The sequence below is a fragment of the Lentinus tigrinus genome, assembly GCF_003813185.1.
Source record: "Lentinus tigrinus ALCF2SS1-7 unplaced genomic scaffold L226scaffold_12, whole genome shotgun sequence".
Taxonomy (NCBI): domain Eukaryota; kingdom Fungi; phylum Basidiomycota; class Agaricomycetes; order Polyporales; family Polyporaceae; genus Lentinus; species Lentinus tigrinus.
Genome location: NW_027137921.1, coordinates 430,499 through 446,743, shown reverse-complemented (window position 1 = coordinate 446,743; position 16,245 = coordinate 430,499). Strand labels below are relative to the sequence as shown.

Sequence of the window (16,245 nt, the reverse complement as noted above, 5' to 3'; positions counted from 1 at the left end):
AAATTGAATCATGTTAATAGGGTTACGCGTTACGGAGATATTATTAAAATAGCGCCAGAGCACAATTTCTGGAAACAGTTTTGTAAAGCACTGTAGTCTTCCATGCTTGGCGCGCCACATGACCCGCATTCGAAGCTCGCGGAGAGCACAATCCAACTCAATTCGCGAAGCCGGGCACGCGGGGCAGGGTTGCTCTGTCCCCAATCGGCGCTGCATGCGGCGTCCGTACTAGCTTCTTTGTTTCGGCCGCACCGAATACGGCATAACTCTTGTTGTATGATGCGTGATCGCGCAGCTGCGCTTGCAGGCCGACAGTGCAACTGGAATTTGGATGACCTAAGTACGAGTGTCGGTTAGGTTCGAGGATCATGGATGTGCCTTGCAACCTCCGATGCACGCGTTGAGGGCGGAAATAGTCGGACTTTCGCTTTACAGCAGGTGGGCTGCAGACAAAAGGGGCGAATCAGTTCGTGAGACCCATACAGCCATGGTGGGAGAGAACACGAAGCAAGGTTACATGGCGACGGCCCGCCACAAAGATGCGCATATGCCGAAAGCAAGCGCCGGAGTACTTACATCCGAAATTCAGCCTCGTATCTCAGTCTGGCACTCCTCCGATTGCTACCAACACGACATGTGAACAGATGTTCTTTGCATTGATCTGAACGATCTCTCGGTCGACTCCACTCGCGCAGTTTGGGTGTACTCTGCATAGGTACTCTCACGGTCCTGCATCGAGGCCACCTACCGAGTCTCCTCGGGCGCTGACATCATTTTCTAGTCTGCAGCTGTAAATGAAGTGGTTCGTTGGCTCGGGTTGCCAGCTTTCTATGACCGCCATACACTACGCCAGCATGTCAGCGGCCGACCAAGTGAAGATGAGCGCGACCTTTTCCATGCAAATCGTATATAGGCAAATGGGAGCCGAACTGTGATGCTCGGCGGCGAAGACGATCTTCGCTTAGAGCGACGTGCTGACGTCTATGTAGGTAGGCCACGAACGGCGCGGCAAGGACTCTTACGGTCTCCGTTCACCTTCAAGCTTCCATATTCTGTGTTGCTGGTGTTTTCTCACTATGTGGTGTCGTCAAGTTGCACTGTATGTTTCCCTTGTCGTCTTGTCGGTACATAGTGGCCATGCAGGGAACGCTGGGAGTGGGTTGCGCATTGTAGAGAACAGCGGCGAATGCGAGACGGAACCGGGCGTATACCAAGCATCAGGTTATGCTGACATCGACGCCAACAACAGCATGTAGTAAGTCGACATTCATCCCGTAGTGCACCTGGCCGTACTGAGTATGCCGACAGCTTTTGGTTCTTCGAAGCTCGCGAAAATCCAAAGACAGCCCCGTTGACACTATGGTTGCAGGGAGGCGTAAGCCATATCATCTACGTATTCTAGAGATGATGCTGATGCGCGGGAGTAGCCGGGTGGGTCTGGCTTAGTTGGCCTCTACCAGGAAAATGGCCCCTGCAGGATCAATAACGACTCGAGCAGCGTGTCTTTCAACCCGTTCTCCTGGAACAACGTATCCAACATGTGCGTAGAACGAGTTTTTCCACGTGGCATGCACTCACGACGGTGACCAGGATCTACATCGACCAGCCCATCCCGACCGGTTTCTCTCAGGGGACAAGGGAACTGAACAACTCGGTTTCGGCGGCTCAGGACGTCTGGCAGGTGTGGATGGCGTCAATCGTCTGCATGTTGGAAGAACTGCGTAATCACATCTCGTACATAACAGTTCTTGCAAGTCCTGTTTGCGGACAAGCGTTTCAAGCCATACCAGAGGAATGACTTCGGGATCTGGACAGAGTCGTGAGTCTGCGACCATTCTCACCGTGGCTGCCTGATCCGCTTACTCGTGGTATAGATACGGCGGACACTATGGTCCGATATTTGCCAAGTACGATTCCGGAGCTGGATGGCAGCGCGTGGCGCTGACGGTTTCATCACAGGTACTTCTTAGACCAAAATGCAGCAATCAAGTCAGGAAGCATCCGAGGCGTGCCGATCAACCTGAAGAACCTCGGCATCGGAGATGGTCTGACTGTGTGTGCACTCTATCCTCGGTTCTGGGGCCAATGACATGCTGACAGTTGCCTTGCGATAGGATCCTCTCGTCCAATATGAAAGTTACTTCACCTACGCTGTGTCGAACCCGTGAGTTGGCATCGACTTTACTATATAGCATCATTCTGACGGTGCCCCCAACCATAGCTACTTCCCCACCGCGACAAACGCGACGCTTACATCCGCCAACCAGAGCTGGTCGGGAGCTGGAGGATGCAGAGACCAGGTGAATTTTAATCGTTGAGGACCGGGCATCCATCCTAGTCATCTCAACCACCCCTCAGCTCATCAAATGCTACAACACTACCGACCCTACTGACTGTGCTATAGCGCAGAACAACTGCGACAGCGACGTCACCCACCGTCTCTCTGGCTCCCGCAACCCAGACTACAGTACATCCTCGCCGACATTTTCGATACGTATCCGCCAGATATCACGCTGTACGTCAACGACACTGCGCGAAAGCAGCGCATCGGCGCCGAGGGAGCCTTCGAGGAGGTGAACTCTGGGGTTCCGTTTGGCTTTGCCGGCGAGTGGATGCAGAACTCGCGCCCGGCGCTCGAGGCGGTCGTCGATACTGGCGTACGGACGATTCTCTATGTTGGAGACGCGGTGAGTTGCGAAGGCTATTCAACTATGAGAGCTACTGTTGACTTGTCCACTGCGCTCGGCAGGACTACTTGTTCAACTACTTTGGCGTCGAAGCGATGGTGCGTATCGACTCTCAGTCACAACAGACAGTCACCATTGACATGCCATCGCCCAGTTGGACCAGATGCAAACGAAGTTCAGTTCCAAATGGGCGAGACAAGACTTTTCGAATTTCACAGTGCATGGAGAGCCTGCCGGTCTGTTCAAGAACGCCGGCACGCTCTCCTAGCTCCGAGTCTCAGGAGCGTAAGTTGCCCATCTTCATGATGACGTCTGCACGCTAAGCACTGACGATTACCGTGTATCCAGTGGTCATGAAGTACCGGCCTACAACTCCGGCAACCTCGGCACGGGCGAGGCTGCTCTGCAGATGTTCAGCCAGATCGTGGGCAACAACCCTTTGTCTGCTACCTAGTACACTTCGCTCACTTCTGTCCGTGCGTTTGATATATACGCTCGCCAGTCCTGTTTTTCACAGTTATGAAATGTCCTTCGACCGGTCATCTCTCCTACTAGGGTTCCACTCAAGGGAGGTCCAAGAGTGCCTTCAAGAACTTCGGGAAGTTCACCGTGCCAAGCCCAGTAATAGGGTCCCAGCCTGGCGCCGCCGGGAAGCCGTCGGTCCCACAGCCGGGGTTGGTGCCGTTCGTGATGTCGTTGAACGCGTGCGCGAGGTGGGAAGAATACAGCTATCGGCGCACACAGACACGGTCAGCGCCAGCGACAATGACGAGGTAGCAGGGACGTACCGCTGGATTGATCCACCCAAGGGGCTTCTTCTTGTGCGCCAGACGGGCGTCATTGACTGCTGCTACGAAGGCAGCGAAGATAGGTGCAGACGCGGAGGTGCCGCCTGTGATCACAGTTCCTCCATCTTCGACGATGATAGTGGGGAACCCGTTCGCGGCGACATCGGGGTACGCCCGCCCGGACCTGTTGTAAATGTCCGGGCCGTACGCGGGCGCAAAGTTCTTGATGTAGTTACTGACTGCGGCTTCCTGCCATTTCTGTCGGGGGAAGTTGTTCGAGAAGCCGCCTCCAGATGGGAACGCCGTCGTTGCGGTCTCGGGGTCGCTGACCTGGTGAACGATTGCGAGCGCGTAGATCAGCATTGCGCCACTGTGGTACCTGAAGAAGCAGAAGAAGGAGGACGTACGCTGTTGCCAGGTGTGACGGAGGTAGCGCCGACGGCCGTGACGTACGGACAGGACGCGGGGAATTGCCCGACGAAGCTGCCCTCGTCGACGAAGAACTCGAGGGTGCCATTGACCAGACACGCTTCGGCTTGCGAGTATCCAACACCGCCGTCACCAGAGGATGCGACGAAGGTCATCCCTGTCAAGCTGAGCTACATTCCCAGTGGGATGGACGACGGCTGTGAGCATGTGCACCGGGTCTCTCGGAACGCACGGAGTTCCAACATACCTTGCCTATCTCGGCGCACTCCCTCTGCACGATGGGAGTGATGGTGGGCTCGATATAGTCGGGTTCGAAGTGATATGAGATGGACACCACGTTGGCACGGGGCTTGTTGCCGCAGTCCGTGAGACCTGTGGAGGGCATCCGATACTCAGCAGGCGCAACAGGGCACTCATCGGCAGAACGCACCCTCTTGATTCACAGGGTCAAGGTCACAGAACGAGCTATCGAATGCAGCAACCAGCTCGTCGACTGTTAAAAGATACCATCAGCTCCAGTCCACAAAGCGTGAGAACAACGTACTGGGCTGCTGGAGGCCAGAAGTCTGCCCGACCTGATAGACGGTCAGGTTTTGCTTTGGACCGAGGAGACCCATGACGAGTGAGATATCCAGAGTTGCCTCCCCAAAGTCGCCGGGAGGTGCGATGGTTCCTGAATCAAAGGGGTGGCAAATGAGCACGGTGGCGAGAGAATGTTCAGTGATGGACTGACCATTTTCGATGCTGATAACAATGGGCTCAGATCCGACCAAGGAAGGCTCATACATCGCAAAGAACTGGTTAAGGTCCGACTGCTGGAAGATCTCTTCTTCCCACTCCGCTGAAGACAAACACAACTTAGCACTGACGGCGGAGTATGCGAACGACCGCAGTTACGTACCAACTGCAACTGAGTTCTTCTTCCCAGAGACAGGAGTATAATGGAAGTCGTACAGGTCGCGCAAGCAATCCAGGGTGACCGCCTGATCACAGCCCATCGCCTGGAGCTTGGATTTCTGGCGAATAGGATACAGTCAGCGAGACGTTGTGAAACAGGCACGCCGAACCTACCTCGACAGTCTTCTTGATCCTCGGCCCAGCATGGGCTTGCCCAGCACCGGGGGTGCCATTGACAAACCCGTCTCTCCGAGTAAGACGCGGGCGACCAAGATGTGTAGTCGGCCGAACGAAGTCGACGTGCTTGGAGACCTTCTCCGGGAGAGAGTAGCCCTCATGGCAACCAATCCGCTCGTCCCCGCCCTCGCCGGAGCGGTAGACGTAGTACTCGGCCCCAAGCATGTCCTCGGCCTCTGCGACGGTGACGTTCAGCTGGACTGTGTCGCCCTTGCGGTTGACCTGGACCTTGTGCGAATCGATCCCAAGATCGTTAACCAGCCACGAGTGCACGGCGGCGACGGACTCCTCGGATGGGCGGAACGTCTCGGCGACCTTCGCATACGACCAGTGGTTGCCGTAGTTGGGCGAGTACGGGTCCGCGATGTCGAGCAAGTAAGCGTCGAGCTTGTCGAGGTTGGACTGGGTAAGAGTGAACTTCAACGGGATGACCGTGTCAGGGTCTGCACGACGGTGGAGGGACCATCCACGAGGGACGGACCGACCTGACCCATGCGCAACGCGGGGAGAGATACCCAGCGACGTCGCGGTCACGCTCACTGCGAGAGTGGCGAGGCACAGGATCAGCCTGGGGAGTGCAACCATTGCGGCGGTGAGGCGAATGGCGGGGTGCATCATGCGTTGATTCCATCCTTTTTATACACTGTGAGAAGACTCGAAACATCTTGGCAATGACAGTTCTCCGTCAACGTGGGCGGTACGGCGGACATTGCACCGCGGTCTGGTCTTGACCCATATGATTGGAAATGAATGGCAGTCAGGAGACAATTCGCTACTCGCGGGATTCAACGTATAATGGCAACTTGTGTTCGGCCCAGGGACCAAATTGTCCAGGGCGCATCGGAATACGGCATAAGAGTCCACGTTAAAGGCGGGAGTGGGAGGATTACGGACGAAACGCGGTCAAGGATGACCATATGTGGAGCTACAAAGCGAACCGCCTCGAGTACGTCAGAAGGCAAAGATTCTGATGACTCGATACGGACTCACTGGAATCAGCGCCTCGAACGGAGCTGGGCATCTATACCAATGACACCGCGACCCGGAAGACCAATCGTGATCAGTTACTATAAATACGAGATAGTTCAGTATGATGGTCGATGCAGTCAAACGGGACACCTCGCGTTCCCACAGCGTCGCCAAGTTATGCCGATGGCGCGCTCGTAGTAAATCGACTGCTAGAGCGGTTTACCAAGGAATGGAGCTGGGCGCAATCTTTGAGAGCGAAGTTGCGGAAGCATAGTAGACGCATGGGTGCAAGGTACAATAATAACGAAGATGCCTTTTGGCGCGTCCAGCCTGGGATGTTCGTGGGCTCTTACCGGTCCAGAACTAACGAAGATTCGCGGCCGGTTCTATTAGAGCCTATGTCCGCGTCCGATGCGGGCGAAGCACCCATGAAGCGCCATGTACTTGACGGTAGACGCTTCTGAGGCGGCGTATCGAGGCCGGTAAAGGTACACCATCTCAGGTGAGCCGTCATTGCCGCACAAAGGGCTGGTACCGTCGGCGACGTCGTTGGAAGTGCCTATACCGGCGTACGGAGAGGGCTGAGAATAATGAACATTACGGGCCGCCACGATCAGCTTGATGCCCGTTCAATCTGCTGTGTAATTGTTGGCATAATCCACAACGTACGTACTACGGGATTGACTCACCGAACGGCGCGTTCGCCCAATAAATTTATACTGACAACGAGACTTGCATCGTTCACGAAGGAGATGATCGAGGGGAGGATGTGAGCCGAGGCGAGCCTGCATGATGAGAAGCTTCCCTCGATGGACAGAGTATTCCATAGCCACTGCGGGACTGTGAGCAAACCCACCAGTACGAGATGCTGAGGGGGACGGGCTAAGGCTGACGCGCTGACGGCTTCTCCTATGCTTGAGATATCTGGAGTCGTCTGACCACACGTATGCAGCCTGTTGAATCAAGAACGCGGTGGTGTTGTGCATCTGGTGAGAGTGCGGAGCAGGTCAGCCATGAGGTACATACCATTCAATAGGGGGCCAGGCCGCTAAAGAGGATGTAGGGATATTTAGAGATGAAGCTACTCCAACCCCAGGCACCACGTCTTCGTCACCAAATGGAGAAATGGCCTTTAGAGCGGCACTCGCGAGGTGCACAACCCACTTCAAAGAGTGTTTACAGCGGATCGATCGCAACACGCCGCGATCACTGTAGCTAGCTGGAACATTGAGAGATGTGCTCACCCGAAAAGTGCACATATGGTCGGATGGTCATGACTGCAGCGGGTCGATTCCCATTGACCTGTAGTGTAGGCCTTGAGGATGGACGTGAAGGCTTCGTGACGTGTTGCGCGACATCAGGATTTCGCAAATTAGTCTGACGGCACGGACAAGCTCTGTGAAAGAACGTGCATAGTAATCGATGGTAAACAGAATAAATAATTAGTAGGCACTACTGGATAATGATCATCCAGGCTAGAATGAAGTAGAATAGCCTGCGGAAACATCAGCCTACTATTGCACCACCTACAGTTGTCACTCACAAAAGAGGGTAAACAGCGAGCAGTATCCGTTGCTGCTCGATCTTTGTGCCATCGAGGAAGTTCACAGACGCTATGCACCAAACCGTAGCACTTCAGTCTTCTGTCCATTGGAACGCCGCGAAACAGCATACCCCAGACACACCACGCCCATGCCACCAATGCCACAGGCGCACGCACGTAGATCAGATGCACGAACGTTGAAACGAGCGCGGCGATGTTGAGCGGCGCGACGCAATACCCCAAGACACACAGCCCTTGGAAGAAAGATCTGGAGAGCGAACTCAGCGCTGAAACAACTCAAGCACCAATACGCTTACACTCGACCGCCCAGTAGCTGAAGAAGCATTAGCTATACTGAGAGGAGACATAGTGAAGTGATAGGATGCACCTTCGCTTGTACCGTCACAATTAACGAGCCCACCGCTATGATGACGACCACACTTGTGAAGACTCCAAGAGACTGAGACGCAGGTGCCTGCACCAGTAGGAAGATTAGGCCAACCCGGCAGAGACAGGAGGATGCAAACGCACGTTGATACTGAGCAAGATGCCCAGCGTGAGGCATAGCACGAGTGGACCCCACAGGTCCCAATCCCTAGGGTCGGAGAGGTTGGATTGTGAACTGTCAGGAGGATGTCCCGGACGCACCTGAGAAGGTCTCGATTTCCGCTACTTCGCGGAGGGTACAGCACTTGGATGAGCTTCACGTATATCGAAAACAAGTCTCTTCCCTAGGAAGGCGTTCTAGAGAGTGCGGGGACATTGTAACGGACAAGACTCACGATGGTAGTAGTGATTGGCTCGTCAAGCGTATCCGCCCCAGTATAGCTGAGCAAAATCCTCAACACAGCGGCCTGCATGGGCATACATACGCGACATACCGCGTCTCAACCTGCACACCTCCCACCGACCTCCTGCTCGATGGTGCACCCGAGCCGTTTACTGGTGTTCCGATGTTTCCGGAAAGCGAAGGCGAGCCCGAAGGTGGCGCAAGCTGCTCAGGAGCTCTTGCCTTGCCCTTGTCCTGTGCAGGTGGGGTCGGACTCGGTACAAGACCAGGATGCGTGAAACCGGGGATGTCATCCTCGTCAAGGTCATCGTCGTCTTCAAATCGTGTTACTCAAGGAACGTTCGTAGTGGGAGGGAGTTGCTCACCAGCCTCGATAAACTGGGATGTCGAGGTAAGGGGTGTTGTCACATCCGTGTGGTCCATGGTGTCTTAGAGAGATCAAGCTATGAAGTCACAGCTGCTGGCCACGACAGTCGCAGTGCGCGTCGGTGAAGCGCCCATTCGGCCCTTTCCAGTATACTCGCACGTGACTCCCCAGACACTGCTGACGCGTCGCGCTACGCAATACAGGTGCGCTGCACGCCTCTTACTCAACACCGTTCCCTTCCTCCTACCGCCACCTCGTCCTTGCATCATGGTAAGTCTCTACTGCTCCATTACTATTTGATGCTATAACAAGTCCACATATTGTGTAGGGGAACGCGCCGTCTGGATTCGGTGGCCAACGTCCCGGAGGTCGGCCACCCGGAGACCAGAAAGACAAGAAGGAGCAGAAGAAGAAATGGGAGCCTCCTTTGCCCACCAGCGTCGGCAAGCGTAAGAAGAAAAAGGGTCCCGATGCCGCCTCTAAGCTCCCCGCTGTCTACCCCACCACCCGCTGCCGCCTCAAGCTTCTCAAGATGGAGCGCATCCAGGATTACCTGCTTATGGAGGAGGAGTTCATCCAGAACCAAGAGCGCCTCAAGCCGGAGTCTACGCGCGAGGAGAAGAATGAGGAGGACCGGACCAAGGTCGACGACCTCCGAGGCAGTCCCATGGCCGTCGGTACGCTCGAGGAAATCATTGACGACGACCACGCTATCATCAGCACCGCGTCTGGCCCCGAGTTCTATGTTTCCATCATGAGCTTCGTCGACAAGGACCTGCTTGAGCCTGGTTGCCAAGTTCTTCTTCACCACAAGAACCAAGCCGTTATCGGTGTCCTCCAGGATGACGCGGACCCCATGGTCAGCGTCATGAAGTTGGACAAGGCGCCAACGGAGAGTTATGCGGATATTGGTGGATTAGAACAGCAGATTCAGGAAATTAAGGTGCGTTCTTGCATTGGATGTAGAGAAGTGGTCCCCTCTGACCAAGGCGGCGTCGTAGGAATCCGTCGAGCTGCCTTTGACACATCCAGAGTTGTATGAGGAGATGGGTATCAAACCACCGAAGGGTGTCATCCTTTACGGTGTTCCCGGTACTGGAAAGACGCTCCTTGCGAAGGCGGTCGCCAACCAGACATCAGCAACCTTCCTTCGTGTCGTCGGCTCTGAGCTTATTCAGAAGTACCTCGGAGACGGCCCCAAGCTTGTGCGAGAACTCTTCCGTGTGGCGGAGGAGCACGCACCAAGTATCGTCTTTATTGACGAGATCGACGCAATTGGCACTAAGCGGTAAGTGCATTCGCTGGCGCCCTTGAGATGGATGGAGTATTCATGACCTAGTACAGGTACGACTCAACATCGGGTGGTGAACGTGAGATTCAACGTACCATGTTGGAGCTTCTCAACCAGCTGGACGGTTTCGACACCCGTGGCGACGTGAAGGTTATCATGGCTACGAACAAGATCGAGTCGCTAGATCCTGCTCTCATCCGACCGGGACGTATCGACCGGAAGATTGAGTTCCCTCTTCCCGACATCAAGACGAAGCGACATATCTTCAAGTAAGCTTCACCCTTGTGACTTCGTGGACTGTATTAAATGTGCTTTGTAGGCTTCACACCTCACGGATGAACCTTGCGGAGGATGTCGACCTGGAGGAGTTCGTCACCACCAAGGACGACCTGTCTGGTGCCGACATCAAGGCGGTATGTACGGAGGCGGGTCTTCTTGCACTACGAGAACGGCGGATGCGGGTCACGAAGGCGGACTTCACATCTGCGAGGGAGAAGGTACGTCAGTATGTGTCTCTGTTATTGCGCATGCTAACACCCGCGATCATAGGTGTTGTACAGGAAGAACGAGGGCACGCCGGAAGGACTCTACCTGTGATCTGTATATGTTACCGTTGTCGAGCATATTCTATCGTTTTCCTAGTTCTCATCGTGAGTCGCTTGTCCCGGCCGTTGACTGCTCCAGAGTGAGATCACAGGATGCTGGAGGAGCAGATGAGCGACGATAGTCAACGCTGTGCACGTGGGCTGGTCGGTTATAGGACAGCGCAAGAAGGTTCCCATCGATGAGCGCGACGTCCGTCTTCACACTCGTGAGCCTTCTTGTGCCCTTTCGTTACGTGATTCGCCCCGCCCCCCACACACCCTGCGCAGGCATCTTGAAGCCAACAATGGCCTTGTCCCTCGAGGCCGTCAGAGGCGACGCCATTCCCCGCACGGCGATCACATCTCCGTAAGCGAACGCTGGGGAAGAGCATCGGCGCACGCCGCATCTTCGGACTCCCGGAAGGCGGGCGTCGGTCGGGCAGATTGGCGGTTGCAGATTGACGCATTGAGTGCGACTCGTTCGCAGATCTCAAGGCTGGTAAGCGAAATTCTTGCAGACCTCTGTTGCGACTGTGCTAAGGCGCCGTCTGCAGTACTTAGCACTGTTGCCAGGAATCCCAAGGAGCGCCAAGACAAGGTCACTAGCCCATGTATCTATTCGCGCCTGTGTGGTGCGCGGGACGTCCAATCTCCGGTTGGACAGAATGGAAACCTTCCAGTATTGCAACTGCGATCTTACCATACGTCTGCAAGTACATAGCGACGGCTTCTATTCTATAGAGTGCAATGCACAGCGCGAACCTCCGATCTGCGTCCCCGACGCAATCCACGAAACAATCCTCGTACGAGTACGAGTAGAGTACAAGAGCATCGCGTTGTCGACGACCCTGTGAACAAGGCTGGCGAACAGAGACCGGTGGCGTGAACAAGGCATGGATCTGCAAGTGTCTGACACATGCATATGGTTGGCTGTCTGTGAGATTTACGCCCGCCGTGTGATGGTGGCGCGTCCCGAGGACAGCGATGCATGGAGTTACTCGGCTCAGAATCTAACATATACCATGACCCTCGCTCTCGCGCCCCACTCCCATCCATCCCCCTCGTTCTCTCTTCTCTCCTGTCGCTCCCTTTCTCGCTGCGTATATACGCTCCGCCTTCCGCAGGGCGCGATCTGGGTCACAATCTCTCAACCTGGACGCGTCAATGCAACATTTCCTCTCAACGGCCGCCAATTTCCTTTGGAGTCGCGGTGGCGTTCGTTTTGCGCAGCGAGTGGGCGTCGGCGGGTAACCAGTGCGGCTGGTGTGGCCAGGGAGTAACGCGTACAACGTAGGTTGTGCGAGGCTCGTTGAAATTTTGCCACCGCCCACTACCACATGGGGCCGTGCAGCAGCACTGTCTCCTCCGTCCACATGCTACTGTCGCATTTGTGGCAGAAAAGATACATGCAACACTGGCACAACGCGTCGATATGTCGGATATCCACGCCTACCGCAACCATGAGTGGGGCAAGGTCGCCGCGACGCGTCCTCGCGCGTGGAGGAACGCACGCGCATAGCGACTAGTCCTCCTACAGATTGGCTTGGTACGTCCCCTTCACCTCTGCTGCGCTCACAAGCCCCTCTTGTCTAGGCAGACCCTGGCAGAGCTCGGCCCCCTGCAGTAGACCCTGCAAGTTCCGCCAGTCGTTTCTGGCGGTTTCGTATCAGGATGACGCAACGCGCCCTGTACCGATATCAACACGATGTGGCTAGTGGCATAGGCGACGAGGTCTCCGTCAGGGTGAGTGCACTGCGCACCTTCGCTTCCAGCCTGAATGCGTCCAGCGCGGTGCTCCCCACATCCGGCGTCCAGCCTCGAATGCCGTTGTGGCCACTGTCGGGGTGATCGACGCGGGGAGGGTACGCGATGTCGTCGACGCGGTCGTCGCACGCGTAATTAACGGAACCATCTTGGGGCGTCTATCTTGGGCGCGTGTGTGGCGCAGGGCTGTGATTGGTTCCGCGGCGTATCACGAACGGACCTGCCCTGAAGCAGGAACGTGGCTAAGCTTCTCGCGATGGGGTCGGTCATCACAGGACCGATTCGTCCTTGTAACCTCCCCCCATTGTCCTCCATACCCTACTGCCTCACCCTATATTAACCACCGTCCTCTCCTTCAACCTAGGCCACTATGCACGGGCAGCGTTCTGCTGCTGCTCCCGTCCTCTCTCTCGTCATGCCTCATCCGTCCCTCCCTCGTCGGCGCTCGTCTATGCTATCGTCTGTGTCGGACCCGCACACTCCTCCGCCCCGCAACTCGCCCTTGCCCATGCTTTCACCCTCGGCGAACAGGAAGAGTTCGGACAGTTGGAACAGTTCCAACTACGATGCAGCAGATGACACGGAGTGGGAGTGGACACCGGAGCAGACGCGTCTGTTGTCGAGAGTAAGTTCTTCCCGACGCGTTTCAGGGCGTAATACACATCGTTGGCCTTGTCGACGCGTCCCTGATTCGTCTACATCCGTTCCTTTGCCTGACCCATCGTGACAGACACTGGACGCACTTCCTTCCCACCTTCTCACCCCCTTCAACGGGCCTGTACCGCCGTCTGCTACTCTCGACAAGATCGCCAAGGGTATCATACATGCGAAGGGTCCGGCGGAATGGCCACACTCCTTGCGCGCGACTAGAGCCAAGATCATAGAGCTGGCTCGTCTGCGCGTCAAGGATGATACCGCTAGCGACACCATCGCCGAGGAGGAATCCACCGATCCCGACGTCTCCCAGCAGACGACCAACAAGAGGTTCAAACGACCTCTATATAGACAGTCAAGTATGGATTTCATGCAACCCACCAAGCTTGACCCCGCAGAGAACGAAACGATTGCGCGGTAAGCTCCAGCGTTTGTTGTGGTTCGAGATCTCGGCTAATAACCGAACCACATCTCCAGTCTGTCACATCGTCTGCAGCATGCCGAACGTATGTTCCCCAACCCTGCCTATGCTTGCACCTCTCCCCGGCTTCGCACAAGTACACGGACACTCGCATCTACCGCTAGTTCCACTACGCTGAACTCTCAGAGCTCCTGCGGCTCTAGTTCCCGCATCCCTCGCCTTCGCCGTTCCCTCTCTTCCATCTCCAATTCCTCCGATTCCTACATTCAGCAGCCTGGGATGGACCCGCGTGTGCAGCGCATTAGACGCACCGAGTCATTCGCAGGTTCCGCGCTCTACCCCCCAGGGTCGCCGCTCAAATGTGCCCCGTCCTTCGGAAGCATTTCCAAGCGGAGCTCAGACGCCATGAGCGTGGACTGTTCAAATCGTTCTGATGTGACCACGTCAGATGAGGAGGAGAAGTTGCGAACCAAGAAGGCGAAGAAGCCCCGCACAAAGGCGGCGTCTCCCACCCCGCCAGCTACTCTCTCATCTCCGCCTTCCTCCATGAAACAAAAGCAGCTTCGTAGAACAAGTAAACAAGTCTCGAAGCCGACGTCCTCCGGCGGTACCAAGGACACTTCGCGCCGCTCGTCGAGGCCAAAAGCCAACCTGCAGCGCAACCCCAGCATGTTCGGGCCCGAACTTCCTTCTATGTCTCCTTCCTCACGACTGGAGGAGCTCGTCTGCAAGTCCCCGAAATGCAGTTTCGATCGTGGGCCCTCGCTCTTATCGGAAGCACGCCGTCACTTGACAAAGACCCCATCCTCTTCACTCCACGTCGCTGAGTGTCGTAAATCATCTCGCCCTTCCAGCCGCCCGTCTCTGAATCAGGCATCGGTTGGGCGGAAGATCTCCTTCAGCAAGCTTGCGCCTCCTCGGGAGGATGAGAACATGGTCCTTGGGGACGGGCAAGGTCTTGGCAGCGCTTTCCAGCTGCGGTAGACCTCTCTCTATCGATGCTCCAGCTGGGCCATCCACGCTGCTCGTTGCAAACGAGTCATCGACTACTGGTCACTTGCATCATCTCTTGTTGTACAGACGCCTATCAACGGCCACCACTCGTCGCCCTTCCACCTTCATTATTGATCAAGTATTCGTCTCCCAGAGGAACAGTACCTCTCACCAACACTCCCTCGGCAACGTTTCATCCGTTGTGCGCAATGTATGCGCCTCCGCTATATCCTCCACGCTCATTCTATCGATTTCTCTGCTGCTGTCAACAACATCTATCCTCATCCGCCTTCGCACCACGCTGCGGCCGACTCTCCGACTTCCCGCCCACAACGCGGTGTATATACCAGCGAACAAACCTGGTTGTGACATGGTGTACTACTATGCTGCTCTCGCCATCTCTGTACACTGAGCATCCATCTCTAACCCCAAGCGCTAATGCCACACTTCGTGACTACGATTTGCTTCATCCTTCGTTAACCCCCCTCACCATCCCCATCTGACCATGTCCATACTCTATCTATTCTCTCCGTTCACTTGCGCGTCCGCCCCAGGACCTGAGACACACGTTGAAGTCCGGGGCGACGCGGCGTGCTCTAGTCTACGTTTCTTGTACATGCTTTCGCCCCCCTTCGTCTGCTGTGCACGCGTTCATTGGGATACTCTTCGTGTAGTTATGTCACCGCCTTCTGCTTTTCGGAATCTTCGTATACATGTACAAAAATGCTGCAATCTCCAATTCATCTATCGCGCTCAGCGCGCTGTTGCTCCGTTGAATCGTGGCGCGCGGGTATAACTGAGGCGACAGCCTGGGGCGAACGGGAGCAAGCCGAATGCAACAAAATATGTTCGCTACAGGCATTGCGTTGAACAAGGAAACAAAATGATAGATTCTCGCCTTTTGTCCCTGTTAACATTCTATGGGAATACCTGAAGCGGTCATACCGTCGTAGTTTGTCCCGAATTCGAGTTGCAGTCAGACTGCATGTGGCATCGCCACGTTGAACGGCGAGCGACGTACACTGCGCCCTTGAGCTGAGGTCGAGAAAGGACGTCATAGTCGAACACAGAGAGGGCAGATGGACGTCCAAGAACGCTTCATAGGACGAATGGCTCTTCCGGTGTGCTAAGACACGGCACGAGGGGCAGGTCTACATCTATCGCACAACGCAGCAGAGGCCTACAGCAATGGGGAGTGCCTCTAGGAGGCTCGCATCAGCGGACGAGGCACAACATGAATGTATGCGCTACTCACCAAACGGCCTGGTCCTATGTTGATGATGCACCTTCTGCCTTTTCCCTCCGCTCCGCAATTTCCGCACGCTTGGCTGCAAGCAGCACCGCTGCACGCTGGTCCCACTGGTATGCCCAGTATCCGGCGAAACCGAAGGTGCCCATGGCGACGGCGTGGCCAATGGGGTCTACAGGTGTATCCATTCCAGGCGTAGGAGGTGTAGACGGCAATTGTCACGGATGCGAGGTGTTGTTGTCCACAGAGAGTGCGTGCAGGAGGACAAGTCAGTCGGCTGAACACGGGAGGAACAACTGGAGAACGCACTGTCGAAAAGGGGGCGCTTCTGGATGCCAAGCTGGCCGACGCGTGCGGCGAGCCCGAAGAGGGAGAAGCCGACGATGTTCGCGATGAGAGACATGACGGCGGAGGAGGAGGTCGTTGAGCGCAGTGTGTGCGGTCTGCGGGCAAGCGTTCGAGGCTTTCCGTGGAATTATGGCCCGTAACCCCCAGTTTATTGATTGTTGGGTAAGTCCCGATATGGGCATATGCGATAAGATGGCTCAGGCAATACAACGCCTCGAGGTATTTAGTCTGCGC

General features: G+C 55.7%; 6 protein-coding genes across 6 annotated transcripts; 3 read left to right on the top strand and 3 right to left on the bottom strand.

Annotated features, from left to right (window-relative positions):
• Positions 1 to 1,101: 1,101 nt before the first annotated feature.
• L226DRAFT_553002 (alpha/beta-hydrolase) lies at positions 1,102 to 3,141 on the top strand (the record flags this gene model as incomplete). The annotated part of the gene is made up of 15 exons (XM_067682900.1): positions 1,102 to 1,120; positions 1,144 to 1,255; positions 1,309 to 1,375; positions 1,428 to 1,540; positions 1,591 to 1,681; positions 1,746 to 1,819; positions 1,875 to 1,907; positions 1,960 to 2,053; positions 2,115 to 2,164; positions 2,222 to 2,300; positions 2,359 to 2,427; positions 2,469 to 2,687; positions 2,750 to 2,785; positions 2,842 to 2,972; positions 3,036 to 3,141. 14 exons carry the CDS (start codon positions 1,102 to 1,104, stop codon positions 2,953 to 2,955), a joined length of 1,170 nt encoding a protein of 389 aa, XP_067535427.1. The 3' UTR covers positions 2,956 to 2,972; positions 3,036 to 3,141.
• A 109-nt stretch (positions 3,142 to 3,250) lies between these two features.
• Positions 3,251 to 5,623, bottom strand: L226DRAFT_462799 (subtilisin-like protein; the record flags this gene model as incomplete). Its single annotated transcript, XM_067675743.1, has 9 exons — positions 3,251 to 3,415; positions 3,476 to 3,805; positions 3,883 to 4,074; positions 4,152 to 4,276; positions 4,335 to 4,397; positions 4,449 to 4,577; positions 4,638 to 4,745; positions 4,806 to 4,920; positions 4,976 to 5,623. The coding sequence occupies 9 exons, from the start codon at positions 5,621 to 5,623 to the stop codon at positions 3,251 to 3,253; spliced, it is 1,875 nt and encodes a 624-aa protein (XP_067535426.1).
• A 1,836-nt stretch (positions 5,624 to 7,459) lies between these two features.
• On the bottom strand, positions 7,460 to 8,763 carry L226DRAFT_463392 (Yip1-domain-containing protein; the record flags this gene model as incomplete). Its single annotated transcript, XM_067675788.1, has 10 exons — positions 7,460 to 7,502; positions 7,551 to 7,640; positions 7,675 to 7,818; positions 7,868 to 7,884; positions 7,939 to 8,025; positions 8,082 to 8,145; positions 8,199 to 8,281; positions 8,333 to 8,378; positions 8,432 to 8,654; positions 8,706 to 8,763. The coding sequence occupies 10 exons, from the start codon at positions 8,761 to 8,763 to the stop codon at positions 7,460 to 7,462; spliced, it is 855 nt and encodes a 284-aa protein (XP_067535425.1).
• Positions 8,764 to 9,068: 305 nt separating this feature from the next.
• On the top strand, positions 9,069 to 10,595 carry L226DRAFT_486769 (26S proteasome subunit P45; the record flags this gene model as incomplete). Its single annotated transcript, XM_067677170.1, has 5 exons — positions 9,069 to 9,650; positions 9,709 to 9,995; positions 10,052 to 10,267; positions 10,318 to 10,495; positions 10,548 to 10,595. Exons 1-5 carry the CDS (start codon positions 9,240 to 9,242, stop codon positions 10,593 to 10,595), a joined length of 1,140 nt encoding a protein of 379 aa, XP_067535424.1. The 5' UTR covers positions 9,069 to 9,239.
• Positions 10,596 to 12,716: 2,121 nt separating this feature from the next.
• Positions 12,717 to 14,405, top strand: L226DRAFT_545760 (uncharacterized protein; the record flags this gene model as incomplete). Its single annotated transcript, XM_067682365.1, has 3 exons — positions 12,717 to 12,971; positions 13,077 to 13,417; positions 13,478 to 14,405. The coding sequence occupies 3 exons, from the start codon at positions 12,717 to 12,719 to the stop codon at positions 14,403 to 14,405; spliced, it is 1,524 nt and encodes a 507-aa protein (XP_067535423.1).
• Positions 14,406 to 15,307: 902 nt separating this feature from the next.
• On the bottom strand, positions 15,308 to 16,125 carry L226DRAFT_535071 (uncharacterized protein). The gene is made up of 3 exons (XM_067680820.1): positions 15,973 to 16,125; positions 15,670 to 15,835; positions 15,308 to 15,615 (listed from the first exon to the last, which is right to left on the bottom strand). Exons 1-2 carry the CDS (start codon positions 16,064 to 16,066, stop codon positions 15,684 to 15,686), a joined length of 246 nt encoding a protein of 81 aa, XP_067535422.1. The 5' UTR covers positions 16,067 to 16,125; the 3' UTR covers positions 15,308 to 15,615; positions 15,670 to 15,683.
• Positions 16,126 to 16,245: the final 120 nt, after the last annotated feature.

What these genes read in the sequence shown, in the direction of transcription:
- L226DRAFT_535071 (XM_067680820.1), bottom strand. Translation starts at nt 16,066, where the DNA reads ATGTCTCTCATCGCGAACATCGTCGGCTTCTCCCTCTTCGGGCTCGCC. An exon ending in GAAGCGCCCCCTTTTCGACA is followed by an intron (nt 15,836 to 15,972) that starts GTGCGTTCTCCA and finishes ATACACCTGTAG; the next exon opens with ACCCCATTGGCCACGCCGTC.